The sequence below is a fragment of the Lonchura striata genome, chromosome 5, assembly GCF_050655825.1.
Source record: "Lonchura striata isolate lonStrDom1 chromosome 5, ASM5065582v1, whole genome shotgun sequence".
In the NCBI taxonomy this organism is placed as follows: domain Eukaryota; kingdom Metazoa; phylum Chordata; class Aves; order Passeriformes; family Estrildidae; genus Lonchura; species Lonchura striata.
Window position 1 is genome coordinate 52,030,038 of NC_140707.1, and position 23,683 is coordinate 52,053,720.

Below are 23,683 nucleotides of genomic sequence, written 5' to 3' on the forward strand. Positions count from 1 at the left end.
TAATCTGTGCTGATGGCACTTAAGGTGTTAAATAAGGTACTGCTGCAAGCAATGTCACTGGTGACATGCACTGTGCTTTTCAGAACATTAAAAAACATCCTGCAACTCCTTTTGTGGGAGCTGATAAATTGCTCAGGATTAACACACGAGTGACAATGTGCTTAGTGGGGAAATGAAAGAAACATGCCAAGGAGAAAGAGACAGCTTTATTTACAGAATTGAAGTGAGGTCTGAAGGGATGAAGTCAGCAGCTGCCTGAGGAGTTGTGTTTCTGAGAAAGTGCATTTCAATCTTTCCTGGCATAACACTTTCTGAGAAAAGAGCTGCTGGGACCAGCAGGTTTGTGTCAACTGAGAGAGGTCCCTGTTTACTCTCCATCCAACCCATCAGGACTCTGACCACCTCTACACTAGGTACTTCCCTGATAAAGGTATCTTCCAAATGCTGCAGGGTGCTAGCAGAAGGATACTGGCAGAGGTCCTGGCTCTCTGCAGGAGTTCACACACCTCTTTCCTGAGGGTGAGCCAGAATTCAAAAAAAAACAAAACAAAACAAAAAAAAAAAAAAAAAAAAAAACAAAAAAAAAACCCACAAAACCCTGCAACTGGTTCTTTCCCTCCCAGCACTTTTACACAGCCATGATTACTGATGCCCGAGCCAGCTTGACTGTTACAGGGACTGGTCAGGACACTCTGGTGGAGACTCATAAATGTGACTGACACATTCCTCTTGCAAGAACAAGCCCAGGCACCACCCAGAACAAACATTCATCTTGCTGTGCCCAGCAACGTCCCTCCATACACACAAGTGATGCCTGGCTTACAGCCAGGTCAAATACAATCAGATTCCAAAAAGAATCAACCCTGATGGATCAGTACCATGGTTTTGCCAGCTACATTTTAGCAGCTGTCTTCAACCAGCCTGAACGCCATGGTCCCACAAGCCACGGGCACCCACTGCCACGGACAAACGTTGATCATGCAATGAGTAGTAACAGAGCTGCTCTGTTGGCACTGGACTGGGTTTTGCAGTTCCCTCTTTCAGTGACAACGCGACGGTCAAGCAGGCTGTTTCACACATGTTCAGTTCTTCCACCGGATTTGCTAAAAGAGAGAACAAGACATGACTAACAGCAATGCTGAACACAGAGCCCTAGGGGCCAACTTAGTGACTCTCCCAATTCCTGACAAGGATAGCTACAGCCAGAGCGTACCATTTCTATCAGTATAACCATTCATTCCTACCCTGAATGCAAACAAAAGATTAGCTTCCCAGCAGGGATAGAAAGTACATAGGACAGCCATGCCCCTAGACCTAATCTCTATCTGTTTCTGGTGAAGTGTCTGGAAGAAAGAGTAACCATTTCTTACCATGTTGCTGAGAATGCTGTTTATCTTCTCTTCTTCTGCAGAGCCCCGCTCCACTTTGCATTTATAAGCTGTCAGCTGGATACGATCCTTTAGATCCCGGTAGGTCTAGATAAAGGGCAAAATCAGCACCCAGCTGAGATAAAGGGACACTTCCATGGTTACACGGTGTCCTGCAGATGGGCAGGGCAACTGTACAATCCCCCATCCAGTTCCCAACACAGAACAATTTCAAAGCACAAATGCTAGGAGCCTCTCTCCTGACTCATGGACTTCTACTGGGAACCTTATCATTTTTCCCAGGCCACAGGGATAAACAAACCCCACCAGGCACAGGACAGAAGTGCACATGGCAGAGAACAGAAAAGCTAGAGAGAAAAAGCAGGCCCATGTCCCAGTTCTGCACACAGCAGCAATCTACCTCGATGACAACATCATGGCACTTGTATTTGGTAGCGAGGTTGAGCCGGGTCTCCACATCTTCCACCAGGCGCACGTACTCCTGCAGCACCTGTGAGAGACAGAAGCATGTCTCAGCTCCCTTCTGCAGGTGTGTCCTGTCTCATTCTCTCACCCAGTCCCAAAACCTTTCAAGGTTGGTGGTCACAGAGTTGGCCCCTTCTTTAGGGAACAAGTGACCTCAACAAGACTGTTCAGGATCCCAGAGGTGTTGCTTACAAAGCTCAGAATCACAGAAAAATTCAAGTTAGAAGGGACCCACAAGGATCATAGAGTCCAATTATTGTCCCAGCACAGCATCATCTCCAAGGGTCAGAACATGTGCCTGAGAGCACTGTCCAAATGTTTCTTGAATTCTGTCAGGCTTCATGGTGTGACCACTTCCCTGAGGAGCCTTTTCCAGTGCCCAATCACTCTCTGCGTGAAGAACCTCTTTCCAGTATCCAACTTAAACCTTCCCTGACACAATTTCAGGTCACTCCCTTGAGTCCTCTCACTGGTCACCCCTCCTCTTCCCCTCACAAAGAAGCTGTAAACTACAATGAGGTTTCCCTCAGTCTCCTCTCTCCAGGCTGAACAGACCAAGTGACCTCAGCTGCTCCTCATATGGTTTCCTCTCAAGGCCCTTGACCATCTTCATGGCCGTCCTTTAGAGACTCTCTAATAGCTTTATAACCTTCTTATAATGTGGCCCCAAAACTGCCCCCAGCACTTGAGGTGAGGCTGTCCCAGTGGAGAGCAGAGCAGGACAATCCCCTCCCTTGCCTGGCTGGTTGATTCTGTGCCTGATGCACCCAAGGACAACACTGGCCCTCCTGGCTGCCAGGGCAATGCTGGCTCAGGTTCAACTTGCCAGCGACCAGGATCCATGGTACTGCCCTCCAGTCTCTCATTCCTCAGTCTGTCCATACATCCAGGGTTGCCCCATCCCAGATGAAGAATTCCTCACTTTCCCTTGCTGAACTCTATTTAATTTTGGTGACTGCCCAGCCCTCTAATTTGTTGAGGTCTCTCTGCAGAGCCTCCTTGCCTTCTAGGGAGTAAACAACTCCTTCCAGTTTTGTATCATCTACCAACTTGCTTAGTATCTCATCCAGTAGTGCATCCAAGTCATTTATGAAGATGTTGAAGAGCACAGGGCTAAGGATGGAGCCCTGTGGAAACCCCCACTAATGACCAGTCACCAGTCTGATGTTGCCCTATTTACTGTAATATTTTATGCCCAACTCATGAACCAGATGCTCACACATGTCATCACTTGTTTATCCAGCTGTGTGCTGGACATTTTGTCCAGGACACCCCAAGAGACATCAAAAGCTTTACTGAAATCCAAAAACATTACATGGAGTAGCTTCCCTTGATCAACCAAGTAGGTTGCCTTTTCATAAAAGGAAATCAGATTTGACAAGCACAACTTTCCTGTGCTGGCTGTGACCAATGACTGTGTTGTGCTCCAGGTTTCTCAATACCTCCCAGAATAATCTTCTCCATAACTTTACCTTACACTGAAATTAAGACTAGCAGGCCTACAGTCTCCAAAGTCCTCCTTCTTGCCTTCTTGAAAATTGGGATATTACCCAGCCTCAAGTCATCTGGCATCTCTCCAAATTGCCAAGACAGCTCAAAAAATCATTGAGAGGTTTTCTGATGACATTAGCTTGTTCTTTGTGGTTTCTTTGATGAATGCCATCATGCCCCATAGATTTCCAACTGAAGCAGCAGATCTGCATAGATTCAGGGTCGACTGGGAGCTGATAGTTTTCTCAGTCATTGTAGTCCAACTCAGAGCACTGAGACCCACTTGATCCACTGTTTATGAGGTGACCATCCTCATCCTGTAATGGGCCAATGTTATTTCTACACTTCCCACTGCCATTAAAATATTTGTAAAAACTCTGTTTTTTGTTCCCCACAATTCTGGCCAGCTTCAACTTCAGTAAAGCTTTGGCTGCACAAAATTTTCTCCCTACAGTGGCAAGCAGCATCTGTTTTCTTCTCATGTCATTTGACCTTGCTTCTACACCTTCCTTTTTTGTCTTTGATTTCCAAGAGAAGATTCCTGTTCAATCAAGCTGGCCTTCTGCCTTGCCTACCTGACTTCCAACATTTGGCAATTGCCTGCTATTGTACCCTTAGAAGGTCATGTTTAAAAACTGACTGATGGACCCCACTGCCAGGGGACCTTACCAATTTCCCAAGCAGCCTGAAGTCTGTTCTCCTCATGTCCAGACCTGAGGTTTTACTGGCACTTTTCCTCCTATCAACAGAATGTTAGGCTACCTCGTTGCTACGGATCAGGTTAACCATTGCCAGCCAAATTAAGAAACTTTAATGTAGCAAAGGAAGGTGGCAATGCACATGGGAAGAGAGTTCCCAGCCAATTTTGTCCAGTTTTCCCTCTTGCAGTCAGAGCTAGGACCCCAGCCCTCAATACCGCTCACACCTTCTGTTGATGCATGGGTTACTCAGCTGTGTGCTGCACCCACCTGGCAAAGCTAGACGATCTCCCACTTCCACCTAGGAAGCAGCTCACCTGAGGAGTCATTCATACACCAAATCCCAACAAAGAGCAGGACATAAGCAGGAGTTCCTGGCTCACCTGCACAGGAGCATTGTTCCTCTGCAAGATCTCCACCACCCGGTGGAAGCCAATAGGTGCCTTCTTCTTGGTGTAACCCAGCCAGTTCTGAAATGAGAACCAAACCTATGTTAACCCAAAAGGATAGCCTCTCCAGTCACAAGAAAATGTGTTTTTTCTCCCAGTGCCAACAACATACTCCACAGCCACCACATACACCACATTGCAGAGCCCTTCACACAGTGCTGGGCACAGGCTGGCTGCAATCCTTTTGGTAATAGAGCTCAGGGGCAGCCCCCTTCTCTGACCTTACTGCTGCAGCCAAACCAGGCCCAGCAGAGGTCTCAGGCAGAGAGAGGAGGAAAGTATTGCAACACTCTGCAGCAGAGGTGCTGGGCCCTGCTGAAATAAAACCAGTCTGTCCAGTAATTCCAGAACAAGCCAGCTATCAGTAGCAGATGCCAGTACTTGGGCCTGTGTCCCCAGCAAGGTTTGCTGCAACTCACCTTGGTGGTGAGGAGGGCATCCACATCACCCCATGCCCGCAGCTTGGCACGGGCTGCCAGGGCAGTCAGCACATACTGCTTATCAGGAATCTGCAAGGCAGAAAGCTGCAGTCAGAACAGTAGCACAGTTCAGGAGGTCTGTGTGGGCTGGACATAAATGGCATCTGCCCCAGCTCTGTCTACACCAACACCCAAGCAAAGAGGCAAGGTGCTGCCTGATGCCATACACAGCACTGCAAAGACTAGGAAGTGGGGATTTGCAAGTGCTGCTGCAGACAGGGTACATCCATTGAAAGTTTCCATATGACTCCCAATTGCCTTTCTGAGACTCCAGAAGGGCCCTGCTCAAAAATGATGCCATGGCCCCCTCCCTAGCTCAGTGCTGAGCCCCTCAAATTCCTCCTACTGAGCTCCTTCATTACATATAGTTTGTCTGCCCATGTTTTCAGCTGGTGCTGCCACAGCAGGGGAGACTCACGCACCTTAAATGTCTTCTTCAGGTTGGTGGGGCTGCTGAACATTCCCTAGAGAAAGCAGACAAGTCAGTGCAAACTCAGAAGGGCAGGCCACAGCACGGGTTATAACACCTGTTATAAGGCATCTGCCTTGCACAGAGTCAATCTTCTCAAGATTTTACTGCTTTTTGCTCATGTCAGGGCCACAGGAGGAAGCAGCTGGCAGAAGAGAGCAACTATCCCACCCCATTAGCTGTCTGGTCTGGTTTCCCTACATCCTCAACTGGTGCACCTCCAGCACTTCTAATACCAGTAACATGTACCTCAGCCTCATGGGATTTACTGGGGTTTCTAGGAGGCAACTCCCTGACAAACTGTGCCAGGTTCAATGTCTTGGGGCACAAAACTCCAAACTGGTCCCAGGGGACAAAGTCCCTCTGAGAGATTAAACATGACCTCTCTTTCCCTTTTTCTCCTTAACATGCCACAGGTTGACCACCCCACATCTTGAGGACTACAAGGATGAGATGAAATCTTATCTTCTGCCACATCATCCTCACCTCAGCCTCTGTGTAGTGGTAGAAACAGGAATAGAAGAGGGTGGTCACTAGTGGCATGTTGAGAATTGAAGCCTTGCGAGGATATTTCCGAAATAGCTCTGACTGCCCAGCCATCTCCAAGTGTCGATCATTAGCCTGTAGAATCAGGAAGACAGATGGGGAACATAAGCCAAGATGAGCCTGTTGAGCTGTGGGATAGAGACCTAGAGAGAGTGTTGTGACAACAATGTGCAAACACAGCCCCAACATGCTATCAAGTCTCAGATCTGGTACTTCACATGTGCCTGGCATAGCAGCCTGAATCGCAATTACAAATACACTAGCCAGGATAGGCTGGTTAGATCCAAAGTGGTGTAAGTTAGGGACAGCAAGAGATCTCACAGGTAGTCCCAGCCATCTCCTGACCAGCAGAGAAGATTTCAGACCTCAATGATGATCTGTCGCTCCAGCAGGGTATAATGGTCTTGGATGTGGGAGGTATCCTCAGCTGAAAATGGCAGCCTGGCCAGACATGAAGAAAAGAAGCACTGTGACCAGCTCTTAAGTATAGAATCCTTCACTTACTTCTAAGTACTCTTAGAAGAATTTTTTTCTACCAAACAAGCTCCCATTCTTCCCATCTTGAAAGGCTAGTGGGTACTCAAACTCCTGACCCATTGCCCTCTCCAACTGGCTCTCTCCTTGACAGGCTCCAGAGAAAGAAATATTATGTGGTACCTCTCACAGAATAACCTAAAGTGGATGCTACCAACTACCTCAAGTGCTCAGGCACCCAGACTTTCATCCATCAGAATCTGAAGGATCAGTGATCAGAAAGTCCCTTGAAGCATCTTTCCTCCTGAATAAGCAGCAAAAGTTACTGGACTAGTGATCACCACAAACTGGTGATCAATGATTCCTCATTGGTCTACACTATATCCACAACTCTACTCCCACTCCCCACTAAGGGAAAACCGACATCAGCTCTCAACCCATGTAAGCTATGGCACTGGCACAGAGGTTTAATTTTATTCACTAACACCTCCTGTGAAGAATCCACATCCTTCCCCTGCTTTTGCATTTTTTCTTACCCAATGCAACCTTTCAGAAATTCCCTCCTTTTTTCTACATCCTGGATGTTCAGATGCTCCCGGTACTGAGACAGCTGGAGGGAGAGAGGAAAGAAGCAGTCTGTTCTCAGGGATTTGGGAGATACAGTATTCCAGAGGATGAAATGGGGGCAAAAAGCTTTTGCGTGATTCCCACACTCTGCAGCCAGCCTCCCCCCATGCATTAAGGGAGCTTATGCTCCTGGGAATACTCACAGCAACTTCCTCAGTTCTGTCTAAGAACCTGCAAAAGAGAATTAATAAGCATTAACTTGGAGGCAGGTTCCAAGCAGTGTTCAGCCCTACCACAAGATGGATCAACAGCCTCACCTGAGCAGATCCAGAAGGAACTTCTGCTCACCCGTCTCTCTGAGGAAATGGATCAGATGGCACAAGGCCACCTGCCGCACCTCCAGCTCCCGAAACAAGATCTCTGCAGGGGAGAGAGTTTATGTACAGATGGGTAAAGTAAGATAGTGCTACCAAGCAGAGGGGACTTAGCACAGTGCATGGAGTTGAAAGTCACTGGCAGGATTCAACAATCTTATCCCATCTCAAATCACAGTGTTGAAGGCTGGAGCACAGAAGAGCCCAATCGCTGGGCTGACAGCTGAATTCACAGCCATGTGCCACCTCTATAAATTCATTTTCATTCATCCCATCACCACCACCTACCACTGCTTAAAGCTCTTTTCCAGAGCCATTGTAGGCATCACCATCCCCCCCACCTCCTACGTTACACTTGCTCCTACATTACACAAAAATATTTCATGCTTAGTAAAGCAGCAATAGCCCAAATGCTCTCTTTGTAACTTGCACCCAGTGAAAGAATTACCCCCTCCATCCTTCACTGAAACACACTACAGAAATCCCAGCCCCAGTCATGCTCACCTCTCCTCAGCGTCCGTTTCAGGAATATCAAGACCTGTGAGCACAGCCAGACAGGTCAGAATTAAGACACACAAAAAAGCAGCACACTGGTCAAGGCCTAGAGAAGTTTTTGCAAAGGGCCTCTGAAAACCCAGCTCTTAGAGCACTGAACTTAAATTCTGGTACCCACAACACCCAGGACAAGCAGTGAGCCTGGGCCACAGCTGCTTAGATTCTTGCCTATACTCTACTCTGGAGTTTAGTTAAGCGAGACCAAAATTCACAAAGGAAAACCTTTCCATGCAAAATCCAAGGAATTACAAGACCCGGATGAAGTAAGCTCTGACACAATCCTATTTCCTGTGTGATACTTTAAAAGCCAGAAAAACTGGTGAGGCCAAATACCAGGTCCCAGATCTTCTGTGCTGAAATGAGCAGATTAAACCTTGACCTTCAAGAAATAGTTGCAAAAATCTGTAAGGCTGATGGATCAAAGTCCTTGTTATTAACATTAATTGTGCAGAGTGGCAGGAAAGACAGCAGGAATACAGAATTTCCCAGTCTTTAGCTTTGACACTTTCCAATAACCGTTTGGTTTGAACTAAAGAACACCTCCCAGTCTTGCGAGACCGGGTGGCCAGCTGACTACATTCTCCAAACACTCTCTGTGGGGCCACCCCGCAGTGCCAGCCCTGTATGGCCCCAGCAGGACTCACAGCTGTAATGACATTCCCATCATGCCCTGCCACAGCTTCATCCAACAGCACCAGCTTGTCCTGCAGGGAGCGAAATCTCTCTAGAGAGCAGACCTAGGGACAGAACAGGAAAAAGCAGACATGTGGGACTTGACAGTCCTCAGGCTGAATCCAAGGTATTATTTATTCCTCTCCCATAAGCCCTTCAGCAACATGAATAACTGCCCTCCCAATGCGTGGAGAAATTAATTCTTATGTAGCTGAAATCACATGCTGCATAATCCCTGAAAATTTGTCCAAAGGAGTTGCAGTCAACCCTCATTACAGCCCAGTCTAGGACAGCAGACAATGTACATTCAGCACGAACACCCTTGTAACAAGACAAAACTTTCCTGTACACCACAAACCACTAGCCCTGACAGGAGGAGGGAACTCTACAGGCCCCTTTCCACAAAGGAGACCAGAAAAGTAGAGTCATAACTCTTTCTCCCTTCTTCTTACCCCACATCTGTGGCCTCTCTCATCCTTTAGTTCGCCTCAGCCTGTGAGGAGATATGTGCAGTGTGAAACCACAATCTCCCTATGTGTTCACTGCACACTGAGGCAGCTGAGACTAAGATTACACTTCCAGTGAAACCATTTCTCTCTTCCTCCCTCCATTTGCCACCAAGTGAGAATGGAGATAAAGTTCCACTCCCTCAGATTTTTAAAATAAACCCAGTCCCAGGGAGCAGAAAGGGTAGAAAGGGACACAGCAGTACAGATACCTACTGTCAAAGCTTTGCTGAGGGGACCACTCAAGTAAACAAAGCAACAAAACCCTGAAGTTCTCCTGCTGCTCCTGAGCTAGTGTGATCCCAGTACTGCCACCAGGCAAAGTAACAGACAGGCAGACCACCACCCCTGCTAGGTGCTGCAAGCAATGCAGATCCCCTCCTTGTTCCCAGAATAGCTAGAAGCACAGAAAAGTGTAGAGCATCTTGGGACCACCCACCCTCCATCTCATACAAGCAGGTGGGAGTGCAAAGTCCTTACCTTGCCCCTCTGCATTCGCCTGACTGTATCTTTGGGGCTCCAGTCACTGCTGTAATCCTGCCATGGCAAAAATAAAGCACTCTTAAGCCTTAGATAATTTCAGCAATCTCTAAGCTGCTTTCCACTTCTGCTGCATCAGGGATGGCTTACATGCAGCTACTCACACTTATCATTCAGCTGCTTCAGGAAAAGTGTTGGTAGGATATGTATGCGCATTTTTCAGGTGCAGATTTTGAACCCTCAGACTCTACATGTGCTGGTGTGGAGGGAAGCTAAAGGCTCATATGTTAACACAGCCTTTCTATTGCCTCAGTAAGGTCTGTCATCATATCCCTTGTAAGAAGTGCATTGCATCAGGTTGTTCTCCTTGCAAACTATGTTGCTTTCAGGACAAACAAAATACATGCAAAATAGACTAACCCAAAACTGAAGGGCAAGGAGTCAGTTTCTTGTTACAATTCAGACAGACTTTGCTGGTGAGCCTTCCACAGCAGGGTGGAGAGCACAGGGACAAGAGAGAGCCTCAGGCAAGCACCTGGGGAGTCACACAAGATAAGGACAATGTGACAAAGGCATTGAAGCCTGGAGGAGGACCACCTTGAGGTAATATGCTACCACTGCTGCAATGACCAGAATTTTCCTCCATCAGCAGGTAGACACTATGATCTGAAGCACTAGATAAAAAGTGATGGTGGCTTGAGCCACTCCTAACTCAGACACCATAAAGTCATCTAGGTCTCTATGAGGCACTCAAGCCAGTAGTTGCAATTCAGCTTTCTGCCTCAAAAGCCCAGAGAAAAGAAGCAACTAGAACCAGCTCTGTGGACACTGAATTTTAAACCTATTGAAGATTTATTGAAAGCACAAATCTAAGGATGAAAGGTCCTATTGGAAGACCTCTGCACGAGTCTCTCAAAGCAATGTACAACTGAGTGTCAAATACCCTGATATTTTGAGCACCAGAGTTCCATCCAGCACCTCTGGCCAGAGGCATCTTCTCAGCTTGTCACTGTCAGGACACTCATCAAAAGCTGCCACTAATTTTCCCTTTTTTGTCCCACCCCACTTACACCACCCCCATTTGCATTTAATAGGCTGCATAATTCTTCTCCTTCCTGTTTCACTGCTTCTGCAGGCCCAGAACAGAACACAACCGGGCACTCTTGCTTCTCCTGCTGTGCTTTGAGGAAGTGCTGTCTGTTAGGCTATGTCATTAATGGCTAACTGACAAAATACACCAACCTGGGTAGGATCAGATGGCCAAGGACAGGTGGACCATGAACCCTAACAGCTCAAGGATGCAAATGCCAGCTACTGGAGGAGACTGGGGTCTGGAATTCAGCTACAAAACAAACCAGATGTCTAAGACCAGCTACTGGAGGGACCCCATACAGTGTGTGTATGTTCCACTAGTGGAATTGGTCAGACAGAAAGAAAGCTCAGGATCAAGCTTGAGTGTTTTCTGTATGTGTCTACTCATAAAGGTGTTGGCTTCTGTCTTGGTTAATCTGTGCAGACAGCTATGTTAGTATTATGCATGTCTGTCTCTGTAGGAAATATAGACTCAGTCCTGTTACTACCTGGACCTAGGGACATGGGATCACAATCTCACACCTAGTAAGAGGAATCCACCTAGTCCCAAAATCCTCTAGATTCTCTAACACTTATGACTGCATATCTGGTAGACAAACATTCCTGCCAGTTGAAATGCCGCCTCTGCACAACTCCCTCTATGTTGTCCCAGTGATTCATGAACAGGAAATTTCAAAACTTTCATATTTAAGAAAATGTAAAAACCACATATGATGCCAGTTTATCTGGCCCAGCATGAAAGCAGCTTACAGACACAGCACTATTTTGAAATCCTTTCCACTGAGGCTGCTAGGCTATTCATTAAAAGGAGTAACCAAAACCAAGACCCCCTGCAAAGCTCTGTACTTCTGAGCAAAAGCAGAGAACACTTAAATTACTGCAACACTGCATTTTGCAGCTCCCTGTCCTATTCCCTGCATTGCCCTCTTCTGTCTGAAATAGCAACTGATCATTTCCCATGAAACCAGTAGAGTAGGAAGTTTACTAATCTCAGTATACAACAAGCATAGGCTGCTCACCTTGTACTCAGCTTTTGGTCTGCGCAGCTCTGGGGCATAGTTTTTAATTCCTGTGTCAGTGAGGGCTGAGAGGGAAAGGCACAGATGAGTAGCACATAAAAATCCTGATTCATATCCACTTCCAAATCCAGCCCCTTATTGGTTTTCATGGCAGAAGAACCAAACTTAAGCATCAAATGGCAATACAGCATTACTCTAAAACAAATGGTTGTCAGTTGTACATAAGTAATTACCCCAAATCACTCTGCGAATTCTTTAATTTCTTTGAGGAAAGAACAACCCATGATTGAACTTTTAGACAGCACATGATTCAGTTTCCCTTCTTGCATGATAAGGCAGATGACACTTCCCTTTTTTTTGGAAATGCTTTGTTTTGTTTAAATCTGCACACCTTCCAGAATGAGGCAGGGACCCAAAACTTACCATCTGAAAGGGACTGGAAACTTGAGAGTTTGTTTCGTCCTGAAATAAAAACATTGATGAGACACTGTTCCTTCACCAGCACCATCTCCTTCACAGGGCACATAAACTGAGACTGCAAGCCCGTTTACTGCAGCTATGCCCCTGTAGAACAAGCCACTCTGTACAGCAATTCACACTACACCAGCACAGCTGGGGCTCACCTGCTTATGTTTTAGGGCTTTGTAGTAGTAGTCTGTGGCATCACAAACCATATCACACTCCATCCCTATCTGCTCTCTTGGTCCTGAGGCCAGGAGAAGTTAGACCTGAATTCACTCATCTACCTATGGAGCAGAGGCTCAAGCACATGGCACTGCAACATAGGCATCCAAATTGCAGCCCTGGTGGATGGACCTGTCCATCTTGCCATGGCCTTTCTCATCACCTTATTGTCATAGTTGAGAGTAAAAAACCCCCCTAAGAAAGAGAGGCAAAGTAAAAGCTGTTTTGTTGTCTTGCTGTGTGAGAACAGAGCTGAACTCTTGCAAGCTGTGTATGTTTGCACACAGCCTGCTGCACAGCTCCCCACATAACCAGCCAACCTGCCACTACTGCTATCATGTGTTTGCTGAACCAACACCAACAGCAGCCAGCTGAGCTCCAAATAAAGGATAATCAATTTGTCTTCTCTACAGAACTGAAAATCAAATGAGGGCTACATGGGTCAAACCATTCCCTTCGCAGCCTGCTCTTTTCCACAAACCAAATGGATTGCCATACAGTGTTGTGCTCTACCTTGCTGTTCTTTGGAGCCTGGATTTTAAGAAGACGTATCTCCAAAGCCCCTTCCCGCTCCACAAAAGCATGTGCTCTACTGCACAAGATAGTCTTCAATTTCTGACCAGTGAGCAATACACTTTCCACCTTGAGGAGAGATTGGAGCTTCCCTGTCTTGCAATACACTTCAGATGAAACAATTTACATAAGATAACACATTGCCCCTTGACAGCCTTAAGGGAAAACACAGTTGTCAATAGTGTGTATAATAAACCTCACCTTTGAACAGGCTGCTCAGGGAGTAGGAAGAAGCTTGTTTGGGAAGAGCAGCATAGGAGGAAGAGCCTTTCTGTAGGCTGGAGTCTCGGCCATCCAGGGAGCTAGTGCTGCCAGAAGCTGTCTCTTTGATTGACCAGGAGATACCTGTATGCAGACAGGTAATTTTTATCTGAGAAAGAGTCTGTAAAGAATGATCTTCTGGCACAGCAGAAACATTCCCAGCTGTGTTCTGGTCAGTTCTGCACTAGCACATCTTGGTAAGTCTGACCCTCAGCTCTACGTAGACACAGTGCATCTCTCCATGCAGAATTCCAGTCTCATATAATGCTGCTTGTAAAGCAGTGGCACATTGTCCTCCAGAAATGGCTGGTTTCAGCAACATTGTACAGCTGGCTACAGCTTGTGTAAAAGGAATACATAGGCACCCCACTTTTATATAATATTGCATGAGGCAAGGCATAGTCCTTGTTCTAAAAGTACAAAGCAAGACAGTCCCTAGCCTACCTCAAACTGCAGAAGCCTAAGAGCATGCTTTCCTGAACACTGAAGATTAAGATAACTTTCCTTCCCACACAGACAAAACAGCTCTCAGTGTGCATATGCTGCTGACAATGCATATATCTCCCTCCTGCCTGTTCAATACAGTATCCCTTGTTTTCACACAGCTGCACAACACAAATATTTTAAGATGAGGATGGCAGACAAAAAACCACAACAGGTAAAGAGACCCTGGGTGGGAAAACAAAGCAGAGGGAAGAGCTACAGCAAAGGACAAGAAGATCAGTCTTTGAAGGTCCTCTGGGTGACTCATATGAAAATTGTCATGGTTTGACACTAGCTAGTAAGTGTCACAATTCTGTGGATCATGAACTCAAAAGCACAGCACACAGGATTGTGTGTGGGCCATGAACTTGCTCCCATCATCACTAGAAACACATCTGCTTAATGTTTACAGTTCCCTTTCAAATTTCAAGCATAAGAGTAATTCTATAAACACACATTAAACCTTGAATATTTGTGCTGTGGGGTCAAAACACAGACACTTTAAATAGTGCCATTTCAGGCAGTGATGTGAAGGAAACGATCACCTAGAATCTCACAGGCCACCTGAGCAAGATGAGTATCAGTCCATAACCACCAAAATACCTGCTTTGAGCTTGGCTACGTATTAGAAAAAAATACAGTGAATTCCCTTCTCCAGAGCAGTCTACACTCCTCTTTTTTACACAATTTGGGCTTCTGCTCACCCTCTTTTCAGTGAATCTGCTCAGATAAAGCAAGTAGTTCATAATGTGACCTGGGAGACTTGAATCAGATTAGATATGCAGGATTAGATAGCAAATAATACTCCTGACTTAAATGATTTGACTTAAGCAGCAAGGATAATTTGCAGTATTTTTGCACTTACTTCCCACAGGTTCTCCACTCCAGCTGACCCTCTCGAGGTCATCATCATCATCATCAACAATGTCGCGAAGGCTGTTCACTGCCCGTTTGGATTCCTTCAGCTATGCACAAAAGAGTGACTTTGCATAAGGACCATCAGAATTGCAGAATGCACTCAGTTTCCTATTCTCATCAGACATCTTCCAAAGAACTTTGAATACAGCTTCTTCAGCTTCCATTGCTGCTTCTTGGGATGCTATTTTAGTCCTGTAGCTGTGCAGCAGACAGAGGAGCCCTTCCTCACTGCTGGGAACCTCAAGGACAACTACGTGGACACTAACAGCTCAACCAGAGGGAAATGCAGTCTGGTGCGTGGGCGAGGAACCACGTCCTAAAGAAATTTCGTACTGGCTACTGTGGAGGGAGAGACAGGAGCCTTTGGTACCCTCTGAGTGGGCAGGAGGTGACAATGCACCTACAGAACACCAACCCTCCGCGATGTGCAGGCCCGAGACCTGGGCTGGGACGGCTACGGGGACCCACCCGGCGAGGGTGTCCTACCGGCAGCTCCAGGGTCGGAGCTCCCTACCTGCGAGAGCTCGTCATCCTCGTCGTCGAAGGTGAAGGCCCGGAACTTGGAGCTGTGCCAGTACTCCTCCTCGTCCGCCCGCACCCTGCTCATCTGCAACGGCACGGCGCGGCTGCCTCAGCAGAGGGAGGGAGCGGCTGCCTCGGGGGTATCACCGGCCCCGGTCGCGGCCCCGCCGCCCCTGGCCCCTCTCTCACCTCGCCGCCCCTCCCGCGCCAGCAGCGCCTCACAGCAGGGCAGGGCAGGGCGGGGCGGGGTAGCTGCGCGCGGAGCACGCCGGGTCATGTAGTTCTCCCGCTGGGCGCAGCGCGGCTGCTCCTCGTTCACGCACTACGAGTCCCGGCGTCCCCCGCGGGCCGCATTGAATTGCCTTCGGACTACCAGTCCCAGCGGGCTGCGAGTGCGGCGGAGTGTTGTCTGGGCCGGCAATCGGGATCGGGGCTCTGGAAACTGCGGGCTGGCTCCGGGAGCTGTGGGCCGGCGGGGACGGGAGCGGGAGCGCCAGCCCTAGCCCTAGCCCTAAGCTGCCTGCAGCGCGGCGGAACCGCTAGCCAGGCGGAACCAATAAGCCGGGGCCGCGCGGCGGGGGCGTGCCGGAAGGGCCCGCGCCGGGCGGAAGGCGGGAGGCGGCGCGGCGGTTCTAGCAGCTTCCACGGGCGCTCGGAGCGGAGGCGGCGATCCCGGTCCCGATGGCCAAGTGGGGGGAGGGAGACCCGCGCTGGATCGTGGAGCAGCGGGCGGACGCCACCAACGTCAACAACTGGCACTGGTGAGCGGGGAGGCTGCTCCCAGAGCCAGCGGGGCCCGGGGCGGAGGGGGCTGCACGGCCCGTGTCGCGGGCAGAGCCGCCTCCCGTCCCCTCCCCGCGCTCTGCTGCTGAGGCGCCGTGCCCGGGCTGCTCCTCCGGGGCGGTCCTCGGCCCCGTGTGTGTGTGCCGGGGTGCCCGAGCCGAGCTGTGCCGGGGGAATGCCTGGAGGTGGCCCGGGGCAGAAATCTGTGTGTGTTTGTGTTGAGGTGGGGCAGGGAGACAAGATTGGGGAGCACTGGATAGTCCCAGTATGCACTGTCAGCGTGGCCTGTCCCAGATTGTCACCCTGCTCGGTTTTCCTGCAGGACAGAGAGGGATGCCTCCAACTGGTCCACGGAGCGGCTGAAAGCTCTCCTTCTGCCTGTCAGGGTGGAGGGTGAGGAAGGGACCTGTGAGGTGACAGAAGTAAGCAAACTGGATGGAGAGGCCTCCATTAACAACCGCAAAGGGAAGCTTATCTTCTTCTATGAGTGGACTATCAAGCTGGCGTGGACTGGTGAGTGATACGTACCCCTCCTGTTTCGAGGTTAGATTAATGTGTGATATCAAGGGTAAGGATACTTATCTCATTTGGGAAATAATAACAAAGGGAATATCATATTTTGATACAATACAAGTTTGCTTTGACAACAACAGAGTAAGAAAGATTGATCTGAACAATATAATTACAGGCACCTCAAAGACAGGAGTGAAGTACAAAGGTTATGTGGAGATTCCTAATCTCTCAGATGAAAATGACATCGATGAAGTTGAGGTAAGCAAAGCTGGATGTATGGAGTATTCTAACAGGAGTACTCACAGCATTAATATTTCCTTCCCTGTTTCCATTTTTAGAACATTTGTGTAGAATTTTTTACTGTTAGAGATTGCTTAAGTTAATAGAATCAGAGAATGTTTTGGGTTGAGTGAGATCTTTAAAAGTCATCTATTACCAACCTCTCAGCCATGAGCAGGAACATCTTGTCACTAGACCAGGTTACTCAGAGCTCCATCCAAGCTGGCCATGAATACCTCCAGGGATGGAGCATCCACAGATTCTCTGGGCAACCTGTTCCAGTGCCTCAACCACCATTAGAGTGAAGAATTTCCTTCTAATTTTTAATCTAAATCTACCCTCTTTCAATTTAAAACCGTTACCTTTCATTCTGTCACTGCACTCCCCAATAAAGAGTCGCTCCCCCATCATGTTGTATCTTTATCAAATTAATTCCTGGCTTCTAGATGCAAAAGTCTCTGTAGCACAGGAAGGTGTTTAGGCATACATGTACAGGCTGAGAGAGGTGAAGTGAAAGATGAATAAAACTGCAGGGCTGTTTATGAAAGTTTAGCCAAAGTCTGTGATATTGAATTAAATAAAAGAACTGTGCACATTTGTCCTTGTTAATTGGTGCTTTTTATTGTTCAGATCCTTGTCAGCCTTGCTAAAGATGAGCCTGACACTAACTTGAAGACCCTGATGAAGCAAGAGGGTGCAAAGAAAATTAGAGATGCAATTAAAACTTACATCAGCACTCTCAAAACGGGTACGTAACTGAGCGGGAGAAGTGTTATAGGAACCCATATGGACTAATTCTAAAGAAGGGATGGGGTAAAGAGAGGAGTTTCTCACTCCATCTCAACAGAAAGGTGTCAGAGCAATAACAGTAACTTTGGGAAGAAGCATTTCTGGCTCTAGACAGTATAGCACAGCTCAGAAAGATTGATTTTGGTAATAATGCAATAATAAACAGAATTTTAAAATTTATGTTTTAAAACTGAGAATGCCCTTCATATCCTGAAGCTATAGAGAAAATGAAAGCCAGTAAAAAGGGTTGGTTACCCCATTGACATAGTCACTGCTTGTGGCACAATCTGGCCTTCAGTTGGCTTACTCCCTTGGAAAGTGGTATCTTCTCCAGTTTGTCGTTTGTTTTTAGGGGTTTTTTTCCCCTCTTGCCACACTGGTAAAGACATCTAGTGTTACTTGGATTTTAGAATAATTGATGTCTGGAAATTGCTCTGCAGGTTTTGTTGGTGTCTTTTAATAAGCTGTCTCAGCATCTGGATCAATTATTTTGTTAAGTTAAATCTGAGTCCAGCAGTTGGAGTTAAATCAATGTGCTTTGGTTGAGTTTGACTTTCCTCTCAAATACAGGCTGGGAATGCTACAATTACTTTTTATAACCACTTATATTACATTACATGTCCTAGATATGCTGGGTACAAACCACCACTGATTGCTGTTTTTCCAGGATTAAATTTCTGTATTCTTGGTTTGTTTTTTTTTTTTTTCAGGCACTGTAGTGTTCAGGCTGGGAGATGCAGTCACCCAGTGAAAGATAAGAATGCTAATCAGAAAAATCTGTATGATCTTGTGGGCTGCAATAAATGAAAATAAGTGGGAACCAAGTATTGCAGGATACAGGTTTATGCACATATGATAAAATTTTGCTTTCTAATGGAATTTTGCTGCTCTGAACAGATGAAGAGGAAGAAAAAGGAGCAAAATGTTGTGTAATTGGTAAAAGCAGAAGTGACTGAGCTGAAGAAAGAGCAAATGTAATTCTGAACAAGGCTGAAGGTTCTGATGGAGTTACAAAAGTGTTAGTGCTGCTGGACAGGGTGCTGGTGAGGAGTGCCTGGCGTTCTTGTGTAGTCCTGGCATCTGGCATTGATAGAGAGTTAGAAGTTACTATTGTTTACCACGGCAATACAAGAAATGGAAAAGCTTGGTTTGGTGTGTCTAGGCCAGCAAGGCAAAAGCTTTTGATGCATGATTGCAATTTATATTAGAGAGTGAGAGAGGAAAAAAGCTACCTAAGTCTAAGACTAAGCAACATCAATGTGAGAGCAGCATGTGGAAGTATGTCTAGGCTTTGAAGAGGAGGTAAGTTCCTAATTGCTAGTGTGGGCAGGTTCTGACAGGGCCTTCGGTGGAGAGTAGTGAGGGAAAGAATTAATTGCTTGTAAAAAGAGGTCTGTGACTTTTTCTGAACACTGTTTCAAGTCATGGATGCTAGCCAAGAGCAAGGGGGAAACCAGGAAGCCCTTTTTGTGTATTTCAAAGTACAGTCAGAAGGTACTTGATCTTTTATCAGTTTCATGGGCACATTCCTGTCTTTCCAGAATTCACCCAGGGCATGATTTTGCCCACAGTGAATGGTGAACATACAGAAACGGCACCTCAGGTGGCTCCTAAAGCAGAAGACCGCAAGGTAAACAAAACTGCAAACATGCTTTGGGATCAGTGAAGAAAGGTACACTGTATTAGGTTCTGGAACTTACAGGAAAAACCTGTGTTGTGTATAGGATATACACATTCAGGAACTGGCAATCTGTGGAATAGGTGTGACTGTTATCATTGGCAGCACATGATGTTTCTTCCAAGCAAAGCGATAAGTCTGCTTTGTACATTTAAATATGGTTGTATCTTATTGCATCTTTACTAAGAGCCTTTGTTTTTCCCCTTGGATATATGAACTATTTGTTGATTATTTTGGTTTGGATTTTCTTTTGGTGAAAAAAAGTGTGTATGTGTTTGTTTTCCCTGTTGTTTTGTTAGACGGCTGCCAGGAGCAGTACTGCCATACCACAGTCCAAATCCATAGGAGTCAAGATCCCTACCTGCAAGATCAGTTTGAAGGACACCTTCTTAACATCCCCTGAAGAGCTCTACCGGGTATTCATTACCCAGGAGGTAATGCCTGGCTTCTTCTGAAAGTTGTTCTTCGCATATAGGAGGCTTTTTCTATTAAGGTTTTTAAGAAGTTCTGTAGGACACAATCTATGAGAATGGAATCAGAAGACTGTTGTACAAAGTAGTTGCTGAAAGCTTGTGTGTGCATCTTTTCACACAGCTGACAAGAGGGGGTTAATGCAAACCAGAAGCAAGTTCCAGACTGCTGTCAGCATCTCTCTGTAGGTGTATCCCTTACTGCGTGTGGCCAGGTCACTTGAGATTTACAGTTGTGTGCTTCTGGTTTGTTTTTTCCTTCTAAGGTTAGGTGGTATCAAAAGCATGCTTTGGAAATAGCTTCCACTTTTCCGCATGCTATTATATAGTTTAGGAGGAGAGAGCAGCATTGTATCATTATTTAAACATCGTCTTAGTCTTTTGTTCTTCCTAATTTGATAAGAAAAATGAAAAAGCAAAGGATATTTTTTTCTTAGAATTAAGTTTCATTAAGAAATCAACAAAGTAAATCACTGTGTGACTTAGAACACTGCATAGCACTATGAAAGCTGGAGGTTCTTTTCCTTGGGCCGGTGAAATGTTGCTGTAGAGCTAAAAACTTGGTTTTCTGGCCAGGGATTCTTGTCTTTTGCTGAAGACCTTACACTATTGACCTACCTCCTCTTCCAAATTTTTGTATCTGGGTGGGGAGGCATTAGGCAACAAGTTTGCAGGAAAATAATGTCAAGTAATACAGATCTGCTCCTGAATTCTTTTCAGATGGTCCAAGCTTTCACCCACGCACAAGCCACCTTGGAGGCCGATAAAGGAGGCAAGTTTCAGTTGCTGGATGGCAGTGTCACAGGAGAGTTTGTTGACCTAGTAAGTACTAACCAGTTCAGGTGTATCTTGCTCAGAGGCAGCACTCTTAATCAGGCTGTAACTTTTTATCAGTTCTGTTAGAGTGCTTTTGTTAGCTAACTGTGGGGTTCTACCTGGTGCCCAATAGTTACCTAAAATTTCTGTGGCTATTGAAGCATTCTTAGTAGTATGGATTAATGCATGGCATTTCATTCTGGGGAGAAAATGTGACTTCCAGTCACAGATCTTCCCTGTCTTTGTGTGATTTTACTTATCAGAGGTTGGAGGAGTGTTAAAGATACTAACTGAACCTTTTTCTCTTTGGCTCAATTGCTACTAAAGTCTTCTGGGCAGTCAGGGACTCTGTCTCAGGGTTTGGGGCTATACTATTGCATACCTTTCTAGAAGGGGATTGAAAAGAAAAGGACACTTAAAATCTCTTTCCCTCTCTGTGTGTGTTTCTCAAGGGATCTCTAAGGCTTCATTCATATCAACACGATTCTAGATGTTTTCTATTAGACTGTAGGATTTACAAAAAATTACTACGTAATCTTTTTTTTTCCAAGGTTCCTGAGAAGCAACTTGTTATGAAATGGAGATTTAAATCTTGGCCAGCTGGTAAGTAGTCCAGAAATGGACTTGCCCGTCTTTGAAGGATACCAGCCCCATTTGCCACACTTAATTGTAGCTCATGATCAGGGAGGAGAGGATGTTCTGGGAGCTGCTCCAGTGTTATCCCAGCTTCCTATCCCACACTGTCTTGCCTGCATCTCCAGCCACTGCACTGTGTAGAGCAGTGAGCAGGTAGGAAGGATGAAGTAGCTGCTTGTAAAGCTGTAGCTGCAACTGCTTCAAACCGCAGGGAGAGGGAGCCCTCTTCTAGCCGTGTTTCTAGGCAAGGCCTACAGCTGCCATAAGCAGACCCTCTGGGAAGGACCTCGAAGTCTTAAGTGGTGCCCTGTGAAGGGAGGGGCAGAGCAGCCGCTGGGGGCTGCATGTACTGTACTACACACTGTTGACGGATGTGCTTTGGTTCCTCTAGGGCACTTTGCAACCATCACCTTGAACTTCAATGACAAAGGTGGTGAGACAGAGGTGTGCTTGGAAGGCAAGGGTGTTCCTGCCAGTGAGGAAGAAAGAACAAAGCAAGGCTGGCAGCGCTACTACTTTGAGGGCATTAAACAGACATTTGGTTATGGTGCCCGCTTGTTTTAATACCGGCTGCTGGAAGGCTCTGCCTGAAGACTCTGCCACATGGACTGATAAAATTCTCGCCTGTTTCTTTCTAATCTTGGCCCTGCCGCTGAGTAAAGTGGGATGACAGGTGATGAGGAAGGCCATGGAGCAGCACCACTTTCAGTCCCTCACTGCTTTGTGCATGTCTTGTGCTGCAGGGGATTCTCTTACATGTACATACTTCTATTGCTAAATAAACCTAACTTAAAAAAACACTGTGGAATTCGTGTCCTCAGATTGGCTTGAGTTCAAAGGGTTGAGCGATAGGCTGAGGCAGGGATCTGTCTAGAAAAACACCAATCAATGAGGATTGCTGATGCCAATATGATTTATTCCTCACTTCTGGGGGAGCAGAGATCATGAGCTTGATGCAGTTTTTAGTCTGAGCAGCTGCTCATTTTCCCTCTGCTTTTGATCTGCCGGTAGTAAATGTTTCAAACTCCTCCCATTTTTGAAGCGATCTGTGATCCTGTTTAAGCTGTTCCTCTCCTTTGCATATCCCCTTCAACAGTCATTTCTTACACTTCCACTAGTCTGCTCTACATGCACGACAATCATGCAAACCAGTGCTAGGGAAACTCACCTAGGAGTTTCTAGAGCAATGGTTCTAGAAGATTGTGGGGCCCAGGGCCAGCTACCTCCGAGAGCTTCAGGCCAAAGCAAACTGTTTTTTTCAGAAATAAATCCCACCTCCATTTAGAGTTTACAGAGTACAGTACTTTTTGCTCATCATACTTCAGCTATTGATTTAACTGGTGAGGAAGAAAAAAATGCTTGTTCTCACCTGTTAACATGTTAGTTCCTGGAGCTGTCTTCGAAAGCAATAAACTTGTGTATAGGAGAAGTGAAAATCTGATGAGAAGTGTCAACCTGCTTAACCTCAAGGGTGATAGAAGTGCTTGGTTTTCTTTATGAGGCATGAGCTTTTCTTGTATACTTTTTTCCCTAGTGTTTTCTGCAGAGCTCCTGTAGTAAACTGGAAAAGAGTAATGTTACTGGGTGAAATTTACTGGTTTGGGGATTTTTCTTTTTTTATTAAATTTTTGAAATCTGACTTGTATGTGATTAGTGTTCCCTTCAATAGAGGAGACAGGAAAACAAGTAGTGGCTGTTTAAAAAATCCCTGAATGTAGTTGTTGGAGTCTCCTTTTAAACTATAAAGAGTATTCTGCCTGTTCTCCCTACTTCAAAGTGCTGAAGTATGAAGAAATCATGAAGTGTATAAAGACAGACATCAAGAATGCAGCATGAACAAAATCCTGTAGTGTGTACTCATCCCTGAGCTGACCTGTGAGAACAAAGGAACTTGTACAAAGAGGCAGCTGTAGATACGGTAGAGCTTCCTTGTGCCATGCAGGGTTCTCTTCCCTAAAGCACTGTCTGGCTGGGAAAATGGATGCAGGTATTTTGCCAGGATTTTTGGGCACAGATGAACTACTGTATGCAGCTGGTAGGCTGTGGGGGGGCAGGTAACATGATGGAGCACACTGATCTCACTGCACAGCCTGTATGCTTGGTTTTGTTTGGCAAATCCCGGACAGCAACATGGGAAACCTTAAACAGCAGGGCTGGCAAGTGAGTTTGCAGCCAAAAATTTGGTAGAGAAGAGCAAAATTATTTAAAAACTGAAAAAAAAGAGCTTGTTCTAAGTCAGCTTGAGACAAAGGTGACAGCTGAGTTGTGATGTCTTTGCTGTGCTTGGGCAGCAATGCTGTGGTAGCAGTGCTCACCCACTGCAGGCTCTGCTGCCACAGCTGGGCCAGGACAGGAGAAGGCAGGCCCTGCTAATCACCTGCTGCTGGAAGGTTAGGAAGTGGGACAGGAAGGCAACTGAAGTGGAATTTTAATTGCCTTCCTTTCATCACGAGCAGGGTTTACTTCAGGCATCCTGCTGCTACTCTAATAGGGCACACTTTGGCCCCAGCCAGCAACCCACATGCATAGGGCTCATGGACTCAGGGCTTTGCTC

The 23,683-nt window shown here is 46.5% G+C and overlaps 2 protein-coding genes across 3 annotated transcripts; one reads left to right on the forward strand and one right to left on the reverse strand.

Annotated features, from left to right (window-relative positions):
- Positions 1–186: 186 nt before the first annotated feature.
- On the reverse strand, positions 187–15,486 carry VIPAS39 (VPS33B interacting protein, apical-basolateral polarity regulator, spe-39 homolog). 2 transcript variants are annotated; one of them, XM_077784017.2, is made up of 20 exons: positions 15,355–15,486; positions 15,158–15,250; positions 14,591–14,690; positions 13,183–13,326; positions 12,148–12,186; positions 11,725–11,789; positions 9,614–9,670; positions 8,600–8,692; positions 7,905–7,938; positions 7,344–7,446; positions 7,230–7,257; positions 6,996–7,069; positions 6,351–6,426; positions 5,926–6,060; positions 5,393–5,434; positions 4,911–5,000; positions 4,426–4,512; positions 1,789–1,878; positions 1,371–1,475; positions 187–1,103 (listed from the first exon to the last, which is right to left on the reverse strand). In XM_077784017.2, exons 2-20 carry the CDS (start codon positions 15,248–15,250, stop codon positions 1,083–1,085), a joined length of 1,476 nt encoding a protein of 491 aa, XP_077640143.2. In that variant the 5' UTR covers positions 15,355–15,486; the 3' UTR covers positions 187–1,082. The 2 variants fall into 2 exon arrangements, with proteins under 2 accessions (XP_077640143.2, XP_085438341.1); XM_085582215.1 differs by having other exon boundaries at positions 15,158–15,269; positions 15,355–15,472.
- A 281-nt stretch (positions 15,487–15,767) lies between these two features.
- AHSA1 (activator of HSP90 ATPase activity 1) lies at positions 15,768–21,937 on the forward strand. The gene is made up of 9 exons (XM_021542829.3): positions 15,768–15,926; positions 16,271–16,461; positions 16,637–16,719; positions 17,371–17,488; positions 19,071–19,159; positions 19,507–19,641; positions 20,398–20,499; positions 21,045–21,096; positions 21,521–21,937. The coding sequence occupies exons 1-9, from the start codon at positions 15,847–15,849 to the stop codon at positions 21,691–21,693; spliced, it is 1,023 nt and encodes a 340-aa protein (XP_021398504.2). The 5' UTR covers positions 15,768–15,846; the 3' UTR covers positions 21,694–21,937.
- The last annotated feature ends 1,746 nt before the right edge of the window (positions 21,938–23,683 follow it).

Excerpts from the sequence above, each read along its gene's own strand:
- AHSA1 (XM_021542829.3), top strand. The coding sequence starts at position 15,847 with ATGGCCAAGTGGGGGGAGGGAGACCCGCGCTGGATCGTGGAGCAGCGG. Across the intron at positions 19,160-19,506 it reads CTAAAGCAGAAGACCGCAAG|ACGGCTGCCAGGAGCAGTAC; the intron begins GTAAACAAAACT and ends TTGTTTTGTTAG. Across the intron at positions 20,500-21,044 it reads CAGGAGAGTTTGTTGACCTA|GTTCCTGAGAAGCAACTTGT; the intron begins GTAAGTACTAAC and ends TTTTTTTCCAAG.
- VIPAS39 (XM_077784017.2), bottom strand. The coding sequence starts at position 15,250 with ATGAGCAGGGTGCGGGCGGACGAGGAGGAGTACTGGCACAGCTCCAAG. Across the intron at positions 11,790-12,147 it reads TTTCCAGTCCCTTTCAGATG|CCCTCACTGACACAGGAATT; the intron begins GTAAGTTTTGGG and ends TTTCCCTCTCAG. Across the intron at positions 6,061-6,350 it reads AGCGACAGATCATCATTGAG|GCTAATGATCGACACTTGGA; the intron begins GTCTGAAATCTT and ends CTGATTCTACAG.